We start from the raw sequence: 23,451 nt of genomic DNA, 5'->3' as shown, positions 1-23,451 counted from the left end.
CAAATAAATAATATCTTATGGTTATATAAATTTAATAAATTAGATATATTTAAATTATATAATGTATTAAATCAAGTACAAATAATATTAATTAAGTTAGAAAATATTTCTAAACGCCAAACAAAAAAATTAGTAAGTTTATTATATAAAGGTAAACATAATTTTTACACAAAATAATATATAATAAAATGGCAATAACTGCCAAGTAAAATTAATAGCATTACTATTCTGAAGCAATTGTTATTAATTTGATAATAAAGTTACTCATTTACGCATTTATTCACTTGTTTTACCTGTACCTTCGCAGTTCTTCGTAACTGAATGTTTTTCTAGGGTTAGGCATTATTTTTTACATATATTTTAACACAACCAACATCGATACACTGTTTTAATTTTATTTCAATCATTGGTTACAACAAGATACTGCATCAGAAGGGTCAACAATATCATTAAATATTTCGTGTATCGTTTTAATACTTTAAACAATAAGATTATAATTTGATGTAGTTCATTATACATAATATATTAAAATATATACTTTTAATATTTTCTGCAGATAATATATATACAATCGTAGATAAAAATATTTACAAAGTAACTGCACCCTAAAAAACAGCATAATTATAGCAATACATTAATCGTGTATGTTCCAGTAAAAAAATGATAAGGATTTATGAAAAAATAAATTAATAAAGTTTTCTCGATATAGAATAAGTGCTATAATTAACGGCAATGATACAAATATCAAATTTCTTTTACCGGGTTTGCTTTTTCATATATATCTTATATAAAATAAAGTATAATGTCTTGGCTATATCTACTCACTGTAATAAATTTTTTGAGGTAAATCGTGTAAATCTAAATTATAGTGCTGTGTAATAGGTACTGAGGTTAAGTTAAAATTAAGTAATATAACATACCTACCCCTTGTATAGGGTGGCAATTATGGAGGTATATTTACTTGACTAGAGTCGCCGTACAACATAATTAATACTTTGTCTGTGTATGGCCAATACTATTGGATTGTTACTTTGTGAAAGAACTATTGCAAGTGAAATGAAATAATATGTACTATGCTCCTTATCATTTAGTAAAGGTACAAGTTCAAATGATATAATAGAAAATTAAATTTGATGCATAAATAACAAAAGTAGTATGAATAATACCTTATGCATATCCGAAACATTGCTTAGCGTAATGCAGTAAAGTAATAGATTATGATATTTCTAAATCAATGTATATAATAATTTATAAGATAAACAAATACTTTTTTTAAAATTGTAATCAAAATAGCCTCAATTCTAATATTTTTCTTCCATATAAATCGTTATACTCTAAATGTAACATTTACAATACTTGCTGTTTCCTATTTGTAGCCTAAAGATAACAATGTTTATTGCTTTGTATTTCAATACTGTGTAATCAATCTTTTGAAGCAAATAAAACGCTCAGATAACAGCACGGCGACTCTATTTTTTGCTTTCTCTTTTTTCTTTTTTACAAAGCTTGAAACTTATCACATTCACACAATTAATCAAAGATATTATGATACCAATTCAACACCATACGTTTCAATCCATTTCAAATTTACGAATGTTGTCTTATAAATTGAAAACTTTTTATATAAGGTACAAATTAACGCAAATAAATGATTTTTTATATTAAAATTACGTTCATAGCAGACAGAACAATATCGCGCTTAACAAATACAGTACATTATGCTGCTAAAAAGTAAAATGATCAAAATACAATTTAATTCTATAAACATTAGTTAAGATTTGTATACAATAAAATCAAAACATTTTTTAAAATGACAAATGCGTAATATTTGCCATGGAATATTTTGTCGCCATATTAATTATTATATCTCTTTTTCTTTATTAATGCTTTTGATCTATCTTTTCTTCCCTTAAAAATAATACCTTTTTCTTTACAACTATTTTTTTGTTCTTTTTTTAAAATTCCATTAATATTAGAAAATTGTACAAGCTTAATAATTAACATATACATACAGTGCAAAAAATATTTAAAAATATTTTAAGAATTTTAATGCAAAAAGAAAAATGAATTCATGAGCGATCAGTTACTAGTTGCCTACTATTATATATCAATTCTCATTTCTTATTTAACTCTAAGAAGAGTAACAAATACCTTCAACAAATATAAAAGTATACTACTATATGTCAGTAACATAAAATGTAACAGGTCGTGTTAAATATGATAACAAATGGAAAACAAATCATTTAAATAAAAATCACAAAACAGGCATTCTATCTGTGAAATGTTTATGTTTCATAACAAACATAATTTGTTGTAGAACTGTCAAGTCAGTAAATAGCTATGATAGTTTATCTTTAATTGAGATTCTAATAATCGTGATCGTAGAATATGTAACGAATTTCATAAATAGTGTTTAAATGAAGTTACTTATTTTCATAAAACTGCAATCAGATCTTGTGAAATTTTTTAGTAATCCACTAGTACTGAGTTTTCATAAAAATAGGTAAATCATGAGTTGTATTCAAAAAAGTTTAGTTATAGAATATACAATATAAAAAATCTCTATTAATAGCAACATCATTTCAACACAAGGCAGAATAATTTTTTCAAAAATGACTTTAAATTATATGTTTAACAAATTATCTCGTACAAAGATGTAAAACTCTGTGTAATAAATATATGGTAAAATCTCTAGCATGTGCAGATTGAATTAATTCTATTTTTACATGATTTCATACTGTGCTTGTAGTGACTATATTATTGCATAAATTCAGTGTAATGTGATCATTTAAAATAGTACTGAATGTAAAATGTAATAAATAACAATTAATGGAGGTACAATAATAACATGACATATCTACGTCTCACTCTAAAAGATATAGCTTATTCTATCAGGTACTGTGTTGGGTTTTTCTGTCATGGTAACATGCACCAGTCTGGAATATGTTTATAATTTTCTTTCGCATTTTTCACTTTTTGCTTTTGTATGATGTAGTTAACTTTAAATATCTTGTACAACATAAGGTTTCTTTTATCATATGAACAGGAAAAAATACATATATTATATTATACATTTTCAGTGATTAAATTAATATTATGATTTAAAATTGTTTCGATTCTTTTTGTAGATTTCTTTTATATTACAAAATCTTAATGCTGTTTTTACAAATTTCATTATTATTTTTTCCTGTTCTCAAATGTCTCAATAGTGTATAATACAGTTATCAAACTTGTAGTATAAAAAAGATTCTGCTAAATTATATAATATGGACATTTCAGTTACACTTTTTAAAAATGTTTGTCAACGTCTTATTTTTCAATAAAATAAATATTTGCCAAGATTTGCGATGCTATATGTATACTTACAGTATTTGTAATAAAAGAAAAACCTAGACTATACTTTTAATACATAAAATCTGATTATATAGTACTTTTTCTTAATTTCTTAGAACCTAAGAACCATCTCTTGTTAATTTAGATTTAGTTAATGGAAAACATAAGATTTTGGAATGATCAGTACTATTGCTCTCTATAAAAGCAATATATATCATGAAATAAATTAGGCCATACCCGTAATTTGGATATTTAATAATTTTGTCTTCTAGTGTGAAGGAATGCATTATTTACTTTTTCACTATTATTCGAAATATGATATTTTATGAACATACTCATAATTAACAGACACCCAGGTGCACATCAAGAATTTTCATATCATCCCACTTGCTTAATTTTCATTTTCATACTCTTCTTTTTTAATTTTCATTTTCATACTCTTCTTAATAGATGTCAATATACATATGAGCAAGTTACCTAATGAATATTATTAAGTATCATTTGCATGATATATCTGTGCCACGGTATTATTTCATACAAAATGAAATCTAAAAATTACTAGATTCCTTGCCGAACTGCTAATGCAGAAATACTGTGTTATCGATAATAACTTGCTTTCAAACATTATATACAAGATAATAGTTGAAGTGTCCAGATTCAACGCACTTTCAAAACATTATTATTTACATTAATCATGTATGCGTTAGTATTTTTATTCACAAGTTATGCCATGTTAAACTTGTAAAATATAGTAACTTGCATTGCTTCTAACTTCCTTGAGAATTCTGTTCTTGTAATTCATACATACATATGTATGTACTTTTGTGTGTATATACATCTTGCAATCAAATTATTCGAGTTGCACGAAAAGTTTTACATCCTACCTGTTGCACGGAAGCATAGGAAGAAAATGTGAACACGCAAATATATTGCCTAATGGTTTCATCCATTTGGTCCAAGCGCCGGAACAGATATACATATAGGTTTTGGTAAGGACGTATCTCCATCTGGACAACCAGAATTATTATTTAAACTGCTATTGCTACTGCCTAAAGTACAATTGACCACCGTAAGCTGTGTGCCATCTAAATCTTGTTCTGGCTCTTGTTCTTGTTTTTGTGTACTTAAGACAACACTGTCCATTGTTTTGTACTATATTTCAAGACATATATTAGTTTCATATATAAAATTATTTAATCATTTTGTATTATTCAAAATGAAAATTTTTCGCACCTGAGAATTTTTTGTTATATGAATATCTTTCGGTTCACCATTTATTTCCCATGATGGTAATAAAGGCTCTTTTACACAAGATTCAAGAATTCCATTAGATTTGCCACCCTGTAATGATATTTTTCATAGAATTGTTTATCCAAATATAAGCTTATGTTCATATACATTACAAAAAAACATTTACATACTTTCGTGTCTAAATGTGGGTTAGTTGTGATTGGAGATGTGGGACAAAGAACAGCAAGTTCAATTTCATTAGGTGTTATTCTGGTATTCATCTGTTGACTCACTGATGTAGAAGACTGATCCGCGCAACATCTATTTCCATTTCGTACCGAAGCACGACCTTTTGTAGATTGCGCACTTTCTCTCAAAATACGAGCATTCTCACATTTTTTTCGACAATATATACTGCACAGGCAAATTGTAATAAATCCAATACTTATGCTTACACCAAGAATTACACCTAAAATAAGTAAATATGAAATAATTATAAGATTAAATTTTATTATTTCAATTAACTTCTTGTACAATTGAAGCAAATAAGTTTGTTTACCAAGACTCTGATCAGGTTTTGTATTTTGTGGTGGTTTTTGTTCATCTGGAGGACTTGGTACCTTTGATGAACCGCCAGTAATAATGATTATAGGATCTGACGGTTTACCATAACCGGCCTTTGTCATAGCTTGAACCATGACAAAATACCGTTTTCCTGGAGTTAGACCAGGTAAAGTTGTCGATGTTTTATTGCCAAGTACTGTTACATTTCTCCATGCTGTGGCTGAATCCGTTAAGTCCATTGTATATATAACGAAATAGTTTTGTATTATACCATTTATATTACTTGGTTCCTTCCATGCAATTCGTACTTTTGTATTATTTACTAAAAACCATTGTACTTCTTCTACTTTGCCAGGGACTGAAATTAATTGTTAAATTACCATTTCTGTAATACGAACGTACAAATAAATAGTATAATGTATTTCTACACTTACTATCTTCATTCGTATAACATTCTACAGATTCGCTATAAAAATTGCTTTGGTTTGTATTATTTTGAATGGCCCTTACTTTAAACTGATATAATGTAAATGGTTTGAGTTTGTCAATATTTGCTTTTGTATCGTTCCTATCAAGAGGATGTTAAAAATATTTAGTGCAAAGATATTGATTGAAATTATAATGAAAAAAGATTATGCATAATTTATATTACGTACAATATAAAACATTTAGGACCATCTGAATTTGCGACATGAATTGCATGATAACATAATTCAAAAGAGTTCACTTCATGCACACCATTCAAGGACCATGTAACATTTATGGAAGTAGGTGAAACAGGAATTGCTTCCAAGGCCATTGGTACATTATCTGATTAATAAAAAAAATGATATATCCAATTAATTCGTTTATGTTATAATAAAATTTATATTTATAATATACTTACTTGTATCAAGTTGAATAGTATGTATTTGTTTTGTTAAACAGCCTGTTGTTTCACCAGAACTTATCATACATAAGCCCATTGTATAAGAAACATTTACATCTAATTATGAACAAAAAATAAATACATAATTAAAGAAGAACATAACATATACATAATTTTTTGGAAATGATTCTGACCAATACCTACCAAGATTAGTAAATACATATTCTGTAACATTTTGTGGTAAAAAAATAGTTGCTAATTTATGTCCACTTTGATTCTCACAATAAATTTGCCAAAGATCAAATTCCGTTTCAATTATGTTATTTTCCCTAACATTTATTTTCCATTTCATCTAACATGACAAAATTTATTTCAATATTATAGAAATACAATATAATATATAATAATATTATCATATAATATATATAATATATTATGCATATATATACATATATATTATTCATATATATATACATATGATATATATAATAAATAATATATTATATACAATAATACAATAATATTAAAAAGATTTGATTAACAAAATTTATATACTAACCTTTACAATTGAAGCATTTATTATTAATACTTGTACATCCACAACATTTTTGATAATAAATTGATTAGATTCAGCTGGTGGCATAGTTACAGTAATCCACTCTAATTGCGATTCGCTCACGTTAGGCCAACCTTGTTTTGTTCTGGCTAGTACTCGTAGGTCGTATTGTGCTCCAGGTATTAAATCTTCAAGAACATGATTAGTAATCTTCAAATAAAATTAATACAAAAGAGTGTACAAAAGACTGTACAAAAAGAATTACATACATACCAGAAAATACATAAGAATCCACGTCAGCGGGTAAGTGAAGAACCCGAGAAGATGGATGTTCATGCAGTCTCAACTGTAATTTATATTGTACCACAACACCACGAGACTCCTTTTTAGGTAATGGCTCCCATGATACATTTAACTTTGTACTACTAAGTATATTCGCGTTTACTTTTGGTGCACCTTTAGGAACTGAATAAAGAAAATAAACTGTACCTTTGGCTTTTCATTACGTTTATGATAAAATTTACATTAAAAAATAACGCACCACTTGGGGCTGTAGAACACAAAATGGTGGCTGATTGATCGCTAGGACCATAATTGTTCCACACTCGTATGTAGAAGGAATAATTAGTATATGGTTCAAGAAGCTTCGTCACTTCTACTGACGTAGAATTACCCGGTTCAGGTGGAGAAACTTCTTCTTTGCCTCCTTCTTGATGAACACCACATATAAGATATTGGAAAACATTATAAAATATTTAACTAACCACTATATAAAATATTTAACTAATTATTATATAAATATTTCTATGCATATTAAATCGTTTAAACTTACCTACGGGACTATAATGGACGGTATAAGCTTTAATACTGCTATGTGATAGAGACTTTGGTGGTTCCCAGGAAATAAAAATTTTAACGGGTGACAGAGCACGACATTTTAAAGAGGTAGGTGCAGCAGGACTATTACGAGATGTGTTTACTTGAAGCCGACCTGCGGCCCAAATTTCTCCCACAGAATTTACAGCAACACATTGATAAATACCAGAATCAGATGGAACTGTTGCTGATATTGCAAGTTCCATCTTATTAAATTCTTTTGTATATATAGTCCTACGTCCTGCAAAAACAGTTTATACATAAATTATACATATTATAATATGAAGATAAATAAATATTGTAATGAATAACTTTACCATTAATTGTTATATTCAATGAATCTTTTAACCAATATATTTTAGGCACAGGTAACCCTTGTGCTTGACATTCAAATCTTGCGGTTCTCCCATTTGGACATACTTGATTTGTAGGTATCTTCACAAATGATGGTGGTATTAATATATCCACTGTTACATTCTGAAATGTTTTTTGCAGCATGTTATTAAAATTATGAACAACTATGTTCATACTTGATAATATTTTTTAATAACTTACTTGAATCTTCACATTATTTGTAACAGAGTTCTTTACAGAACATACATAAACTCCTGCATCAGATGCACTCACATTTACTAGTGACAATATAGTAATACCAATACTAGAATTAAGCGAAATGCGAGGTTGTGCAACATTATGATTACCTAAAAATGAATAAATCACTACATTTGTGTATTATAAATATCATCTATATATAAATAATGTTATTAACCGTTTGAGTTCCAAGCAGCACGATCGCGCTGTTTAGATTTTGTGTTGAAAAGTTCCAGTACATTTGAACGCAATAATTTTTATTGGACAAAACCTGAAATATTTATAAACTAATTGTACGCATATATAATAATATAGATGTATTTCATAAAGTAACAAATATGACAAACGCTATTGTGACGCAATCGATTAAGACAAGCGCTATCGCGCTGCTCGGGATTTTTCGACCCTGTTTTTTCAATGACCCCTGGGACTCAAATGGTTAATATATGTATATCAAATACCAGTATAGCGAGGAATAAATGACCACATCATAAGTGGCGGTGGATATCCAGATGCAGCACATACTAAACTAAGATTTGATCCATTTAACAACCAATGATTGTATGAAATTTGTGGAAATAACAATGGTGGTATATGTGATCCATTACCCTCTGGTCGTGAAATAACAGTTAATTTTGCTTCCTTACTTTTTTTGGTTTTCTTTAGGAATTCATTATTTACTATGCATCTGTGAATATAGATAATATATTATATAGTTTTTTCTTTACTAATTTAATTTCACAAATTGTTTTATAATTGTATGATACTAGTACAAATACAAACCTATATGAACCAGCATCTGATAACTTCGTTGCTTTTATATACAGAACACCTGGTGGTACCATTATATACTTACTACTACAAATTAAATAATCTCAATTAATATAAAAAATAATTTCATTGTTAATTCTTGACAAAAATTACTTACTTTAAATTACTCTGATTGGGCAACAATATTTTTTCATTATGCTGCCATGTGATATTAGGAGGAAAAGGAACACTATCTATTAAACAAGATAATCTTGCAATTTCACCTTCTTGTACAGTTATATTTTCTGGTGACTTTTTAAATACATGGGCAAGTTCTAAACAAATATAATTATATGTTTTAACATCATTTATAAAATCAGGACGCTTAATAACAGTATGTTAAACAGAAAACTTACCTGCTATGTGAATAAATGTAGGAGATGATCTTAGAAGCCCTAAATTAGTACGTGTTACACAACGATATTCATCTTTGTAATAATCTTTAAAGTTAACTGTAGTAGAGTTTTTTTCTTTAAACTTTTGCACCATCTATCATAACAATAAAATAAAATACTTAATTGATTTAATTTTAATATAAATAACAAATAAAATTTTTCAATATATACCTTATGTAAATGAAGAGAACCATTCTTGAGAATAGTACAACGTGCAATACCACATGGTGGTGCAGGTATTCCATTGTGTAACCAAGAAATATTTTGATTTGGTCCAGTTATACAAGTAAGTGTAACTCCTTTTTTTCCTAATATCACATGACCACTGGGTTGAATTTCTAATGTTATGCCAGAACTTTTGGTTGGACTAATGTTGAAACTTTCTGATTTTGACACGTTTTTGTTATGTAGACCAGTTCCAATTTCTTTGACACCTAAAGTATAAAACATAAAGCACTATCTAAAAATGTACTAGCTTACAATTTTTATAATAATGTGTTAAAATATATTTTGAATATTATAAACTGTCACATTCAAAATGGCTATTACATCACCCCCCCGCCCTCTCTATTAATATTATAAAGATGAGATTCAATATATTATATAATAGAATATAAAGTAAATAAAACATAAAATTATCAGATGATTCTGCAAATGGAGAATCTAACTTATAGCATAACTAATTTATAGAATACATTCAAAGTATAATGATTATAAAATCATTATTATATTATATATAGTATATTATGCCACATTTATGTTTTAATTTATATATTAGGAACAGAAAAAAAGGACATATATCCCATTTGTTTACTAAAAAAAGATGATAATTTGCACATAATTTTGGTATAAAAAAGATGATATGTGATATATTCATGTAAAATTATACTAATCCAAATTTTAAATCATTAGAGTAAATCTACCATATCATAATTCAAATAATCTTTTACCAATGAAATATCTAAATATTTTAAACTATTTGTTTTACAACAATTTCTTTTCATACATGTCATAGTAATATAAACAAAATATTTAGGAAATATAATCATTTTTCTCAAAAGGCTATATAATCAAAAATGTTCGAATTTTAACTCTTATTTTAATCAGATAATGCACAGTTCGTAAAAAAAAGAAAAAGTATCAAGATTGTAATCATCTATAAGTGTACAAAAGAACGAACGTTAGGCGCGTGGTCCAGCGTGTTTGGCGAATATAAACAGATTAGATTGACGGAGAGAAGGGAGACGCACCTGCGGCATAAGCGGGCTTTAGCACTTCTGTAAACAAGATGCTCAGTAAAAGTACTCGCGCCGCCATATATTCACACTCATTGGCACTAGTTTCACTGACAAATCTTGGCCGAAATACGCCGTCGGTTTGGTAGACTTTTCTGCGAAATTCGTCGCCGCATGTTTGACATCGCCTGCAAGAGTTTTTGGCCGTTCCGTTCGCCGAACTCTTACCCCCCTTTCAGCTTCGCTCTAGCTTCTCACATTATCGTTAAGATTGACAATATATCGTCACCGAAAACTCGAGGACGTCGACAATACCGAGAGTTACACGGTCGTCGCGAATTATACTCGATTAGCTTCGTTTGCATTAGCACGCGATTCATTCGTTTCTTGCCATCTTCTAATTCGCTACTACCCTTGTTTGTAATTATTCCAGTGAGGAAAAGACGCACAAAATTCTAGATCGCGACCCACAGCGCCGGATGCGAGAAATTTTTGAAACAGAATGATGTTTTGTTACGCAGCACCACATATTATGCTTTGTCCAATTTCCTCATATTTTGACCAATAACATTATCAGAAATGTTTACGTAGAAATGATCGATGATGACAACATGCGTGTTATTGTTGTTGTATCGTCGTATAGTTTAAAAATGTAAACTGTTTAGTCTATGCAAATGCGACTCTATACGATTATCTAATGTTCTATGAAATGTGAATTTGATTGTAACAATTTAATAACAAGTATTTTTATATATGAAAGGAATACCTTGTAGTACTGTATTCAATTACAAGTATCTTGGTATATATAACGTTGATTCGTTAAAGAAGGAATACCTAACCTTCAAAATTTAAATTAAATATGGCGCGACAGAGTGTTGATGCAGATTGCGAGAAAATGCATAATTTATTAGACAATAAGAATATTGACTTAGATAATTGTAGAAAATTAATTAAATCGTACATTGATTTGGTAAAGTATCAAAATTTATCAAGCTTTTTAAAAGATATTGATTTATTGTACACTACTAAAAAAACTGACTACTGGTTTGTTTACAGCATCTTTATAGTGCTGCTTTATTTTGGGCAGACAAAGTTGTTTCATTAAGTAACGAAGATCCTAAAGATATATGCACCTTAGCGCATTGTATGTATCTAATGAAACAATATCATAGAGCTGCTCATCTTATTAGAAATCGTGGATTGGAAAAGGTAAACTATAACTTTGAAACTTTTAATAATATCATAACATTGTTATATACATTTTTTTTAATTACATTAATATTACTTTATAGACAGATGTAATGTGTCATTATCTAACAGTAAGAAGTCTGTTAGAAGCAAAAGAATACAATGAAGCATTACAGGTTATTAAAGAATCAGAAGTATGTACAAACATAACACAGTCAGGTTTTGGAGATCGTGCAGATATATTAGAAGATGCACCAAAAAATGTGATTAAGTATAAATAATGTTCTTCATAATTTCTTTTAAATATTATTTCTGTAATGTGATGAACTTTATAGATTAGTTTGTATTTTGTGATAGGTACACAGTTCAATATTGTACGTGAAAGGAAGAATATATGAAGCTTTAGATAATAGGGCAGTAGCAACTGACTGTTACAAACAAGCTCTACATTGTGATGTATATTCATATCAAGCATTTGAAGCATTAGTTCAAAATCAAATGCTTTCAGCTGCTGAAGGTATTAAAGTGTGTATGTATTAATGTAATGTAATAATACATACAAGTAATTTTATGATACATATAATTTGAATAGAAAAAGAACTTCTGGAATCTCTTCCCTTTGCTGAACAATGCACAGAAGCTGAAGCAGAGCTCTTACGACTATTATATGAAAGTAAATTGAAAAAATATCAAGAACCAAATACAAAGCAACCACTTGCAACATGTAGTGTTATGGGAGTTCTTGTCACAGATAGATTATTAGGTAATTTGGATATGGAAGTTACAGAAGCAGAGAGATTGTATTATAATTGTGATTATCACAAATGTTTCTCTCTCACAGAAAGGTAATATATCCTCTTATGTATGTATGTGAATTTATATAATCTTATAATCTCTATCATATATTTTAGAATATTAAAAAAAGATCCATATCATAATTCATGCTTACCAGTACATATTGCCTGTTTAGTAGAACTAAAAAAAACTAATGGTAATTATATTGCACTCCTATATAAAAAAAGAATGTGCAATTAGAAAGAAATTTTGTACATTATATAATCATTTTTCAGCTTTATTCTATTTAGCACATAAATTAGTTGACTTATATCCAGACATGGCCTTAGCATGGTTTGCTGTTGGATGTTATTATTATAGTCTAGGTAATTATGATTTCTATTTGATAATTCTAAAATTATTTTGTATTCTTACTTTATAAGATATTCCATTGTTTTGATAATAGGAAAAAGTGATCCAGCACGAAGATATTTAGCAAAAGCCACAGCACTGGACAGATTATTTGGTCCTGCTTGGTTAGCTTATGGTCATTCCTTTGCAGTAGAAAATGAACATGATCAGGCAATGGCTGCTTATTTTAAGGCTTCTCAATTAATGAAAGGTTGTCACCTGCCACTTTTATATATTGGACTTGAATGCGGATTAACAAATAATCTTAAATTGGCTGACAAGTTTTTCCAACAGGCTCAAGGAATAGCTCCAAACGATCCATTTGTTATACACGAGATGGGAGTTATATCTTTTTATAATTTAGAGTAAGTATTATGATGTCTGTTGTAGTATTATCCCTGAGATTGAGTTATTCTAATATGCAAAAAAGAGGTTCAAAATTCACTCTGCAACCTGATTAGTGTACTTCCACCCTTCCCCGGTTTTTGGAAATCTGTCTAATTTATCAAGAGTTGTCGTTTCATCGAATACAGTTACAAAACTGCTGAACGGCAGTTTAAGGAAGCCATGAAAAGAATTCAAGGTGGTCTAAAGGATGTTATTCTACCTAGTAAATGGGAGGCACTTTTAAATAACTTGGGTCATACTTGTAGAAAAATGAAGAAATACGGAGAGGCGTTAGAATATCATCAACAGGTTAAAAAATTTTAATTGACATAGAAACATATTTTTTCCTTAAAATGTCAATTTAAATTACAAGCTATCAGATAAATTTCCTAATAATGATTGCAGGCATTAATGTTAAATCCATTAAATGCATCAACTTATTCAGCAGTGGGTTTCATTCATGCATTAATGGGAAATGCACAAGAAGCTGTTGATGCTTTTCATAGAGCTCTTGGACTCAGGAGGGATGATACTTTCACAACAACTATGTTAACTTATGTTATGGAACAACTTATAGAAGAATCGCCCCCTTATCCTGGTATATACAAAAAATGTTCAGTTTTCAATGTATTTTATTAAATGTACATTATATCTGATTATAAATGAATTCTTTTTTAGGTGCACCAGTTGATATTCCAAAATATGAGTACCCTGCAACTGAACATCAAGAAGCAGATAATGCAGAACCTTTAGAAAATGCAAATAATGTAGCTGGGTCAGGAAGTCAAGATATTGATAAATTAAGAGTAAATTTATTTTCCGGATGGGGAGAAGATTCCAGTAAAACTGAAGATACTTCTGATAAAGTGGAACGCAATCCGCGAGACGTAGTTGTGAATTATTCCACTGACATTAGTTCCGAAGTTGAAATGTTGGATTCATCGACTGCTCATATAGAATAGTAAAAATGCGCAAATTTTTTTATATGATAAATAGATTTGTGTATGTAATAAAGCAATTGGTTTGCTACAAACATTCCTTTTTTGTTCAGAGAGTTATCCTTTATTATATATTCTACTCATTTTGTATATAAATTTGATGCATGCATGCTTAAATAATTAATATTTACCCACTAGAAATGTGCGGGTATCTGAGCCTTGATTCGGGTTGGATCGAGATCCTTCGTCGATAGATAAACATATTTGGGTACCCGTCATTATGGGAACCGATTTACGTTTCGGAATCCGATGTTCAATTCAGAACATAATTTTTCTGTCATCTTGTATTTAAACATAGTTTAACGGTACATACTTAAACTTAAAGTACAAGTTTGCCTTAAACTTGGTTTAAGTACAAGATGACAGAAAGATTATGTTCTGAATCAAGCATTGAATTCCGAATCGCAAATCGGGTCTCGAGATTAACGGATACCCGAATACGTTTATGTATCGACAAACTTCCAAGATTCTGATTCGAACTCGAAAAAATTTTCCGACATAATTCTGCAATTTCGGGTATTCGCACACCCTTATTACCTACATAACCTATTATATTGTTTTAAGTAAAAATCATATTACATGTAATAGTAACTTTAAAAATTTGTAACTATAATTATTTATTAGAAATATTTAATATCTTAAACCAAATTTGTAGGTTCAAAAATTTTTGTTTATTTAACATATTATTCGCCAATATATAAAATCTGAATTTGAAATATTACATATTAAGTGATACAATTTTGTATCTTATTGCACATATAAAATTCCACAATCGCGCGCATTCGCGAACTGCGCCGGTGGTTTCCAAAGATGGAACCTGCGGGTGAAAGAGGGAAAGGGAGGAATAGAGATCTTCAATTCAGTTCACAGAGTGGAGCAATGTGGAGAAGAATGGGCGTTCCGTCTCCATCGTTTCTGTATCGACACTAAATTGAACCTAAGAAAATAAATTTTACTTTCAAAGAACCAATAAATTAATTATAAATGGGCGATTTTGGGAGTTGAAATAATTAAAATATTATCCCCCGGCAAGTAATTAAACAAACCCGGTGGGATTAAAGTATCCCAAAAATCTTTTAATGTAACACGATAATTGTTGATTAAACAATTTACTAAAACTCGTGTATTTGATTCTTCGCTACTAAATTAAATCGAAAAAAATCTTATTAAATTTATATGCAATATCAAGTTTATATAATTCATTGAAGTACGTTACGAGTTACCACTTTGAATTCAGTGGAGAACAGCGATTACAGAACAATTGAAAAATTCGTCAAGGCTTAATCAAAGATCGACATGCTTACGTTAATGCAATTGGTAAGTCGTTATATTCCTTTATAAAAATTTTATATCCCTTTTTTCTAATTGTTTCGTATTTATTTTTTCACGTTTACGTATTATTGTTTTAATTACGCCTTATTTTTCTATGGACCTCGTTCTTTGACTTCTCATGCGGTCGATTGGTAACCTACTTTACAATTTCGTTAGTACTATGGTGTCGCTTCGAATGGAAAATTTGTCATGTAAATTATGTGCTGGTACACGGTGATAATTATAACGTAGAACCTACATAGAATATAAAACCGAATACGAGGAATGTCCTGCGTCCTCACTTGTAAACAAACACGCGAATCGTACGTTGAGCCGCAACGCGTCCACGTGCAAAACACGTTGCGTTTCGTACGCTGATATTCTTCCCCTTTCTCTCCATATGTGTGTTGCGTCTTCTGATATTGTCCTTAACCCTTCGTCAGTCATTTTGAAAGTATTGAACGGAAGTAACAAAGAATTTGTTGCAATTTAATTTCTCTTAAAAACTGTCTGTCTTCAAATTCTACGAAGATGTACGATACCTTTCGCAAACATAGTACAGGACTATGTACTAAGACAAAATTTATATCATTGCAAATAGTTGGATTAGTAAACCAAAAAATTATTAAATTAAGTAAGAATGTAATTTTTATATGAAACCATAAATAAGTATTAGCACATATGATACATATATAATATATAAATTTTCGTCACACTATACGTATATATATTCCTGTTCTTATGTAACATTCTTACAATATTCTAATTTCATCTTTCAATTCGTGATGTAATTAAATTTCTCTTCAGATATCTAGGTTTCTCCTATATTTGTTACCTTCTACATGTATATACATATATATATATATATATGTATAATGTCTATAGAGATATATGACTTTTGTAAAAATTATCGATACCAATAATGCAACCCTTGTATGATTCAACGTGTCAGAATGTTATACAATTTTAAGGGCGTCGTAAATGTTACAATGTTAACTGATGTAATACGAAATGATAATTACGTATTCGAATCGATTATAAGCGTTCTTATGTCTAGTACGCCTTTGAACTTGACAAAGTTGAATTCTACGAAGTTTGGAATTCTCGTTGAACCTCTAGAATGCCTCGATGTATTCCCCTGCCCTGCAAAATTTTTTTTCCGAATTCCTCGAACGCAAACTGGGAGTGGCGTCCTTCAGGCTCCTGTTTTCGTTATTCTGTACCGAAAGCTCGAAGCATAGTTTGCTGATATCGTTCGTAGCGATGACTTCGAGGAATTCAGTGGTAGGTGATACGCATTAAATTTCACGATCTTCAAACGTGAACGAAACATTTTTTAGCGTTCGAAATCATTTTCTAATTCTCCGTGTAGTGTATCTTCCGGGGAATCGTGCAAGTTCTGAAATTTCATCACTTTTACCGGAAATTACGCAAGGAAAATCGGTTGACGTAACGAGCGACGCGATCGATTCGAATAGCCGTTAATCAAAAGCACGCTACTAAAAAGACTTTACAAATTAGATAAAAATAGTAGCATCAATTTCTACAATGTTTTCTTAACATTGAAATACAAATATGTGTATAATTTACGTAGTGAACCCCGCAATTCTAAACATTCCGTGTAGCGTCCATACTTCCTGTAGCGTCTACTCACATACGCGTTACAGTTAATTATCAATCGTAAAAATTAGTGGTATATTATCTGTTTTCAATTACTTGTTCGCAAAGAAAAAATAAAGCGAATAATAATTCAATCGGTGCCACTATGGAAGGAAAAATGGTGACAGTGTTCCTCTATTATCTCTTTATAACATTATACCTTGTTATCGCAATACCAAACATACCAAACGTGGTCATTTAACCAGAGACAAACTTTGTCTCTATTTCAAACATTCAATTTGAAATATTCTAACGACTGATTCTTTTCTTTTCTCTTTTGCAGCTAGATTTATCGTGTGATGCCGATGGAGTGAAAATATCCGACACACCTGATTGGAACAATGATATATCGCATGGCCAGCAAATGCAAGCGTCACGCGACCAAGACCACATACAGCTGCAACAACGTGAACAGTTGCATCGCGACAAATTACAACAACAACGAGATCGCGACAGTGACCGAGAACAGCATCTACATCAGCTACAGTACATCGGTAACTTGCTGTTAGACTCTCCGCCGGCGAGTAACTTCCAAGGATACTCACACGATGCATCATGCACGCAACCCAATAAGAACAACAATATCGATGGTAAAAGTTCCGTTTCCTTTGTCCCATTTTTATATAATCGTATGTGACCGTCTTGTTTTGATTTTTGGATAAATTCACAGATTGGCTGTTAGCCCTTCTGTTATGATGGATACGGTTGACGATCGAATGTGATCAAATAATATACAGAGATAGGAGATATTATTTGATTTGTTATGTGAATATAAGGTTATTTATTTTTACCCGATACAAAGATAGAGAAGGTATTTTAAATGTATTTTTTATCTTATATGAGTAAATCATGTACTTTTAGATTCATTAGATAAGGATAAAATCGGCGAGAATCTGCCCCCGCGATCTCTCTTCACTATAATTAATAATCTGTTTTACAATTATTAACAAAATGATCAAAGACCTTTGTTTTTTTTTTATAACTACCATCAGTTTTATGACTAATCTTCGTATAAATTTAATTATTGATTCCAATATCTGCTTAACGAGTTACATTGTTTTCTCTTTTTCTTTTTTTTAAAGATTCAAGATATAAGAAAATTTGTTCTAATCGCCTGCTTGGTCGTTTCAAAACTAACGAGCGCGTACGTTCGTCGTTTGTCAATCGATAGTCCTCGTTGCGCTGTGTCGTATTTTCTTGTGATTTTATTTAAAACGGCAACGTATTTTGTATTTTTTCCCTCACGTTAGGAGACATGTCAATTTCGGATTTATTTGGACTGGGTTTACCTCGGGGATCATTGTTAGGCAGCCAGTCAACAACTGCGTCTCCCGGTTGCCGTAATTATCAGTATCAGGGTCGCAATCAAGGATCCTCTCAGCATTATCAGGTGACATTTCCTTTTATTTTTTATATTGTGCTTAAGATTCTCCCAACTGCCTGAGATATTTCAGTCTCATATAGGTCAAGTAATTTCGCTATTTACGTCATACTTATCAGAGATAATTACCCTTTCAGTAATTCGTAATAATATCTCGTAAATAATAATGTTTTTTTATTTTCGACAAATCATAAAATAAAAATTAAATAATCTATAGCGTAATAAAATAATTATTAAGTAATTATTAAGTTTAATTAAATTCTATGAAGACCCAACTATGGTCTTCATTCTATGGTTGGGAAGGTTCCTATCTGTATTAATAAAATTTATTTTGAATCCAAAGGTCCTAGAAGGACCATTATACGTGAGCGATAATTTAATGATTTCTGTGAATACGTTTTAATTACTCGAAATGTACGAGGAACTCGAAGATCCTTAAAATGTTTTTCTTTCAATTTATGAACGTCACGTGTTGGATATGATAGTGAAAATCTCGAATAGAAATGAAGTAGGCAGTATTCTGAAACGTCTGCCGGCTGCCAATGCAATAACCGGAACAATGATTATCCTCATTGGAGTGACTCCAACTGCTCCTCGAACTTCCTTTTCCGTCCGTGGCGCGGCTAATTTTTTTGCACAATAGGGACCTCCTGGATACCTGATGTATCGATTTTCAATATATTTTGTTGCGACCAATACCTCCTAACATCAATTTAGGATAGTGCAAATAACGATAACGGATGGAGATAATAAAGTCTGCGACGATAAAAATAATATTTTGTAAAATTTTAGAGCCAACCGGAGAAATCCAAAACTAAGTACATATTGTAACGTACAGCAATATTTTAATGGATTTCTTTTCTCACAGTGATAAATATTATCAGTCATGTTATCAATGGGTTAAAAGCTATTTTCTTTGTAAAATAACATAAATAATAATAGACAATTATTGCAATTTAAATTGCAGCGATAGTTAAATAGTACTATACGCGGTCGAAAGGGGTAAAAGCAAGAGAGACCCATGTGAAAGTCGTGCCTTATCGACCAGACACTTTAATGGACATTTTATCAGGCTCTTCTCGTCGCCTTTAACGTTATTACCTTCACCATTTGCTGGATGCATCTGTACATAAAGGACCGGCAGGACATCGAAATGCGCGTATTAGAGCCGACATATAATACGTTGGGCAAAATAAATTACGCATAGCCGCGCGCGTTAGTGCGACCCGAATTCCAGGGTAGCCAAGAATTTACAAGCTTGAGCCAAACGGCTCTATCACAGCTCACTCTTCTTCTATCTTCGCTTCTCTTTGACCTCAGCTTTTCTGTGAACTTGTAATTGCGTGCCCTGTTGTTCCTGTTTTTTACGTTGCAACATTATTTTGGACGCGGTCCAATAATGGTGTAGCAGGCTTCTCTTTGGCAAAGAAGACGCAAATATTTTCTTATTGCTTACAAGTAATAAATCGAATGTTTTCGAGATATTTTTATAATCAGAAGATGATTTTTTGGATTGAAATATATATTTAAAAAGTTTTTAATTGGTTTTGTTATATATTTTTGAATATAGGGCAATGATAGGAGCGGAATTTGCTCGAACTCATCGATACTTGAAATTCCAAGTTCCCCAAGTTCTATTACTACACCTGGTAGCCCTAGCACACCTGGTAGTCTGTATTCGAATCCTTATTCGTACTCATCTACGAACAGTAGTAACCAGACAACATCATCACCGAAAAGTCGAGGATCTTTGCAGAATGTGGGATCACCCTCATCGCCCATTCATTCTCCTTATTACGGAAGACCCATTCGTGGGTCACCACCTTATAGGTATTTCTTAATTAATTTTTTATTATCACGTATAATTATAATAAAAACAATTACTAATTGGTCATTTTTATTTATAACAGCGACTGCAGTAGTCCTACTTTCGAGTATCCACATGTGATGGGGTGCAATGGATCAAGATCGAATTCACCAGCGGACTCAGACACGAGTGGTATAGGTAGTGTGGATGGGTCTCTATCCGATATAATGGTATTTTTTTTAAGTTATAGATAATAATTACCTAAGTTCATCAAGGTTAGGGAGAAATAAATTGTTTCATTTTAGAACTGTTTATCGTTAAATTCATCGTCACACGAATGTTACCCTCAGTCTCTGGGTTCATTGATGTCGCCGGAAGTGGATTTATGCACAAATAATAGAGTAGCCGCGTTCCAACGAATGGCAGTGAAAAAATATTTATCTTCATCCCATCAAAACTCGTCGACACATCATCATCATTCACATGGACACAATCGAAGTCATCACTACGGATCGAATCAAAACGGAGGTTTCCTGAATTCTTTTATGTCGCACGAAAAAAGCTGTTGTTCCACTGGAAATCATATGATGGCCCTGAATTCACCTCCGATAAATATTTTGGATCCACAGCTCTCGCTTGAACGTGTAGCACGTTTTCATCGAAGTGCCGCTGGTAATAATTCATTTATTAAAATACAAGAAACAGAAGAGAGGATGTGTTAGCAACATTAAAAAATTATTATTTCAGCACTTTGTGACCCAACTTGTACTTGGAGTGGCATATTGCCGCAACGCACTCAAAAACCATCAGGTTACTCATCTAAAGTATTCCTTGGTGGTGTACCTTGGGATATCACCGAATCCCTTTTAATCGCCACTTTCAAGCAGTTTGGTCCAATACGAGTGGAATGGCCGGGAAAAGATCAGTCTGCCACGCAGCCAAAGGGATATGTATATATTATATTTGAGTCAGAGAAACAGGTAGCGTAATATTTTTAGTACTTTATCTCTTTTTTAATTTATTTATTTTTAATGAGCTACAACATATATGTATTGTTTAAGGTGAGAACTTTATTGACATGTTGTACACATGATTTTACCAATGGTGGCAGTTGGTATTACAAAATATCATCTAAACGTATGAAAGCAAAAGAGGTGCATATTACTTCTTTTTTAGTAAAATTCTATTCCATTTCTTCTAAGAGTTATAATATTCATGTAATAATTTTGACATAGGTACAAGTAATACCTTGGATTCTTGAAGATAGTAATTATGTAAAATCCTCATCGCAAAAACTTGATCCTCATAAAACAGTATTTGTTGGTGCTCTTCATGGTATGCTAACTGCCGCTGGTTTAGCAAAAATTATGGATGATCTGTTTCGTGGGGTTATTTATGCAGGTAAAAATCGACATAGCTCGATTATTAGATGCATATTAGTAAGATTAAAATTTAATTTCAGGGATTGATACTGACAAACATAAATATCCAATTGGATCTGGCCGTGTTACATTTAGTACAAAACATTCATACATGAAAGCAATTTCAGCTGCTTTCATAGAAATAAAAACTGCCAAATTTACAAAAAAGGTTCGCGTAATTTTATGAAATGTTTATGATATATTAAGAGAACAAAATTATAATACAATCTATTGTCTTTAATAGGTGCAAGTTGATCCATATTTAGAAGATTCCATGTGTTCAGGGTGCTCTGTACAACAGGGACCCTATTTTTGTCGTGAAGTGGTATGAAAGAAATTTTTTATCCTTTTTATATAAAAGATATTTTATTATATTCTATCGTATTTGTAGGTGTGCTTCCGATACTTTTGTCGCAGTTGCTGGCAATGGCAACACTCAATGGAATCAATGTGGCATCATAAACCTTTAATGCGCAATTCAAAGACAAATCAAGTGGTCGGATTATCGCCAAACGTAAATTCCTGGTCTCGTGGAACGAATAATCCCACTATTTAAGTACAATTATTGAGCTTCTCTTCCATGGTCAGATAAAATTTTTTTTTTGACTATTTGTTTTTGCAAGGACGTTGCGCTAGCTGACTTACTGACAGGGTGCAAACTTAGTTTTTTATCGCAAAGCTGCGGGCAGCTGGTTTGACGATATGCATTGAAATACCGGACATACCAGCTGATCGGCAAATGCAACGATTTGTTTATTATCGTTACTATCACATACGTCCGCGGTATAGAGACTAATGGATAAAAATCGTGTTTCTCATAAAGTTCCTATTTCGAACGCGGCCACAGTCGCGTTCTCAACAAACAGTATTTTTATTTAGTACGTTTATTTAGGGACTGGTTCTCTTGTTGATCGTTTTATTGCAATAATTGTGCCATTGAGTAACACATCACATTATATGATAATTATGCGTTACGAGTGTGCATTTACATTGAATCCGTGTGGGTCCAATTGTGGCTTTTATAGTGACAATAATTTTTATACGATAAAATGGGAAGCCACTCGATCGTTAAAAAAGAAGCGAAACAAGAGAAGGAATGAGTTCACAATGTTTAAAAAATCCACAAAAATACAACGCGCCGCTATAATAATCTATCGGCGAAATATTACGCTTAATCGTACACTGTTCGATGAGATTAGATTATTGTGGAATTCTAGCGGCAGGAGGAGTTGTTCATTTAATTATTGTTATTTTTTGCGAAGAACGCATTTAATTTGAGTACCAATTAGAACCCAGGCTATATACCGACATTTGTCGATGATATCGCCCGTCGTTGTAGTTTTACGTTACATTGTACAGTGTAAGGGTTATTACCAAAATGGCAATTGTAATCATAATTTATACTCTTAGCCAAGGCGATAAGCCTTTATGAGCTTCGTTTACAGGGACTGTTTAACTGTTGACGAAATGGAGAAGTACATGGTCTACGATTCTGGAGCGGATTGTAGTAATTTGATTCTGTTTTTATTTTTTGTTACGATATTATGTTATGTATTTTCTTTCAAGAAGATTTTGCAATATTGCTTCTAATCGCGTTTCTGATGTTTTGATATCATTTTGTTGAGTGAATTAAAAATCATATTTTTGCAGATAGAC

The 23,451-nt window shown here is 31.1% G+C and overlaps 3 protein-coding genes across 7 annotated transcripts; 2 read left to right on the top strand and 1 right to left on the bottom strand.

The window, feature by feature from the left end:
* Window positions 1-122: 122 nt before the first annotated feature.
* Window positions 123-10,927, bottom strand: LOC117162760 (protogenin B). Of its 3 annotated transcripts, XM_033344700.2 has the most exons (20): window positions 10,474-10,921; window positions 9,395-9,657; window positions 9,185-9,317; window positions 8,947-9,103; window positions 8,802-8,876; window positions 8,480-8,706; window positions 7,983-8,128; window positions 7,745-7,904; window positions 7,384-7,668; window positions 7,093-7,260; window positions 6,825-7,016; window positions 6,555-6,739; window positions 6,200-6,347; window positions 6,014-6,112; window positions 5,784-5,937; window positions 5,562-5,695; window positions 5,123-5,485; window positions 4,755-5,032; window positions 4,567-4,674; window positions 123-4,485 (listed from the first exon to the last, which is right to left on the bottom strand). In XM_033344700.2, the coding sequence occupies exons 1-20, from the start codon at window positions 10,538-10,540 to the stop codon at window positions 4,276-4,278; spliced, it is 3,552 nt and encodes a 1,183-aa protein (XP_033200591.2). In that variant the 5' UTR covers window positions 10,541-10,921; the 3' UTR covers window positions 123-4,275. The 3 variants fall into 3 exon arrangements, with proteins under 3 accessions (XP_033200591.2, XP_033200590.2, XP_033200589.2); XM_033344699.2 differs by having other exon boundaries at window positions 4,755-5,485; window positions 7,093-7,257; window positions 10,474-10,927; XM_033344698.2 differs by having other exon boundaries at window positions 4,755-5,485; window positions 10,474-10,926.
* Window positions 10,928-11,038: 111 nt separating this feature from the next.
* Cdc16 (cell division cycle protein 16) lies at window positions 11,039-14,251 on the top strand. The gene is made up of 11 exons (XM_033344636.2): window positions 11,039-11,428; window positions 11,515-11,667; window positions 11,751-11,909; window positions 12,004-12,163; window positions 12,239-12,491; window positions 12,558-12,637; window positions 12,717-12,806; window positions 12,887-13,196; window positions 13,365-13,527; window positions 13,624-13,816; window positions 13,897-14,251. The coding sequence occupies exons 1-11, from the start codon at window positions 11,318-11,320 to the stop codon at window positions 14,178-14,180; spliced, it is 1,956 nt and encodes a 651-aa protein (XP_033200527.1). The 5' UTR covers window positions 11,039-11,317; the 3' UTR covers window positions 14,181-14,251.
* An 824-nt stretch (window positions 14,252-15,075) lies between these two features.
* On the top strand, window positions 15,076-23,448 carry orb (polyadenylation element binding protein orb). Of its 3 annotated transcripts, none has more exons than XM_033344545.2 (12): window positions 15,076-15,533; window positions 17,470-17,776; window positions 18,437-18,576; window positions 20,138-20,397; window positions 20,478-20,604; window positions 20,680-21,046; window positions 21,122-21,354; window positions 21,436-21,528; window positions 21,610-21,775; window positions 21,837-21,964; window positions 22,040-22,120; window positions 22,187-23,448. In XM_033344545.2, the coding sequence occupies exons 1-12, from the start codon at window positions 15,513-15,515 to the stop codon at window positions 22,349-22,351; spliced, it is 2,088 nt and encodes a 695-aa protein (XP_033200436.1). In that variant the 5' UTR covers window positions 15,076-15,512; the 3' UTR covers window positions 22,352-23,448. The 3 variants fall into 3 exon arrangements, with proteins under 3 accessions (XP_033200436.1, XP_033200433.1, XP_076476868.1); XM_033344542.2 differs by lacking the exon at window positions 15,076-15,533 and adding an exon at window positions 16,728-16,811; XM_076620753.1 differs by lacking the exon at window positions 15,076-15,533 and adding an exon at window positions 17,183-17,307.
* The last annotated feature ends 3 nt before the right edge of the window (window positions 23,449-23,451 follow it).

The sequence above is a fragment of the Bombus vancouverensis genome, chromosome 8, assembly GCF_051014615.1.
Source record: "Bombus vancouverensis nearcticus chromosome 8, iyBomVanc1_principal, whole genome shotgun sequence".
Lineage (NCBI taxonomy): Eukaryota > Metazoa > Arthropoda > Insecta > Hymenoptera > Apidae > Bombus > Bombus vancouverensis.
Note: the sequence above shows the minus strand (reverse complement) of the source record. Positions and strands in the feature narration are given on the sequence as shown.

Excerpts from the sequence above, each read along its gene's own strand:
- LOC117162760 (XM_033344698.2), bottom strand. The coding sequence starts at position 10,540 with ATGGCGGCGCGAGTACTTTTACTGAGCATCTTGTTTACAGAAGTGCTA. Across the intron at positions 9,104-9,184 it reads TACATTTATTCACATAGCAG|AACTTGCCCATGTATTTAAA; the intron begins GTAAGTTTTCTG and ends ATATTTGTTTAG. Across the intron at positions 7,261-7,383 it reads CGTCCATTATAGTCCCGTAG|AAGGAGGCAAAGAAGAAGTT; the intron begins GTAAGTTTAAAC and ends GTGTTCATCAAG.
- Cdc16 (XM_033344636.2), top strand. The coding sequence starts at position 11,318 with ATGGCGCGACAGAGTGTTGATGCAGATTGCGAGAAAATGCATAATTTA. Across the intron at positions 11,429-11,514 it reads TTAAATCGTACATTGATTTG|CATCTTTATAGTGCTGCTTT; the intron begins GTAAAGTATCAA and ends GTTTGTTTACAG. Across the intron at positions 11,668-11,750 it reads GAAATCGTGGATTGGAAAAG|ACAGATGTAATGTGTCATTA; the intron begins GTAAACTATAAC and ends ATTACTTTATAG.
- orb (XM_033344545.2), top strand. The coding sequence starts at position 15,513 with ATGCTTACGTTAATGCAATTG. Across the intron at positions 15,534-17,469 it reads TGCTTACGTTAATGCAATTG|CTAGATTTATCGTGTGATGC; the intron begins GTAAGTCGTTAT and ends TCTCTTTTGCAG. Across the intron at positions 21,776-21,836 it reads TCGTGGGGTTATTTATGCAG|GGATTGATACTGACAAACAT; the intron begins GTAAAAATCGAC and ends ATTTAATTTCAG.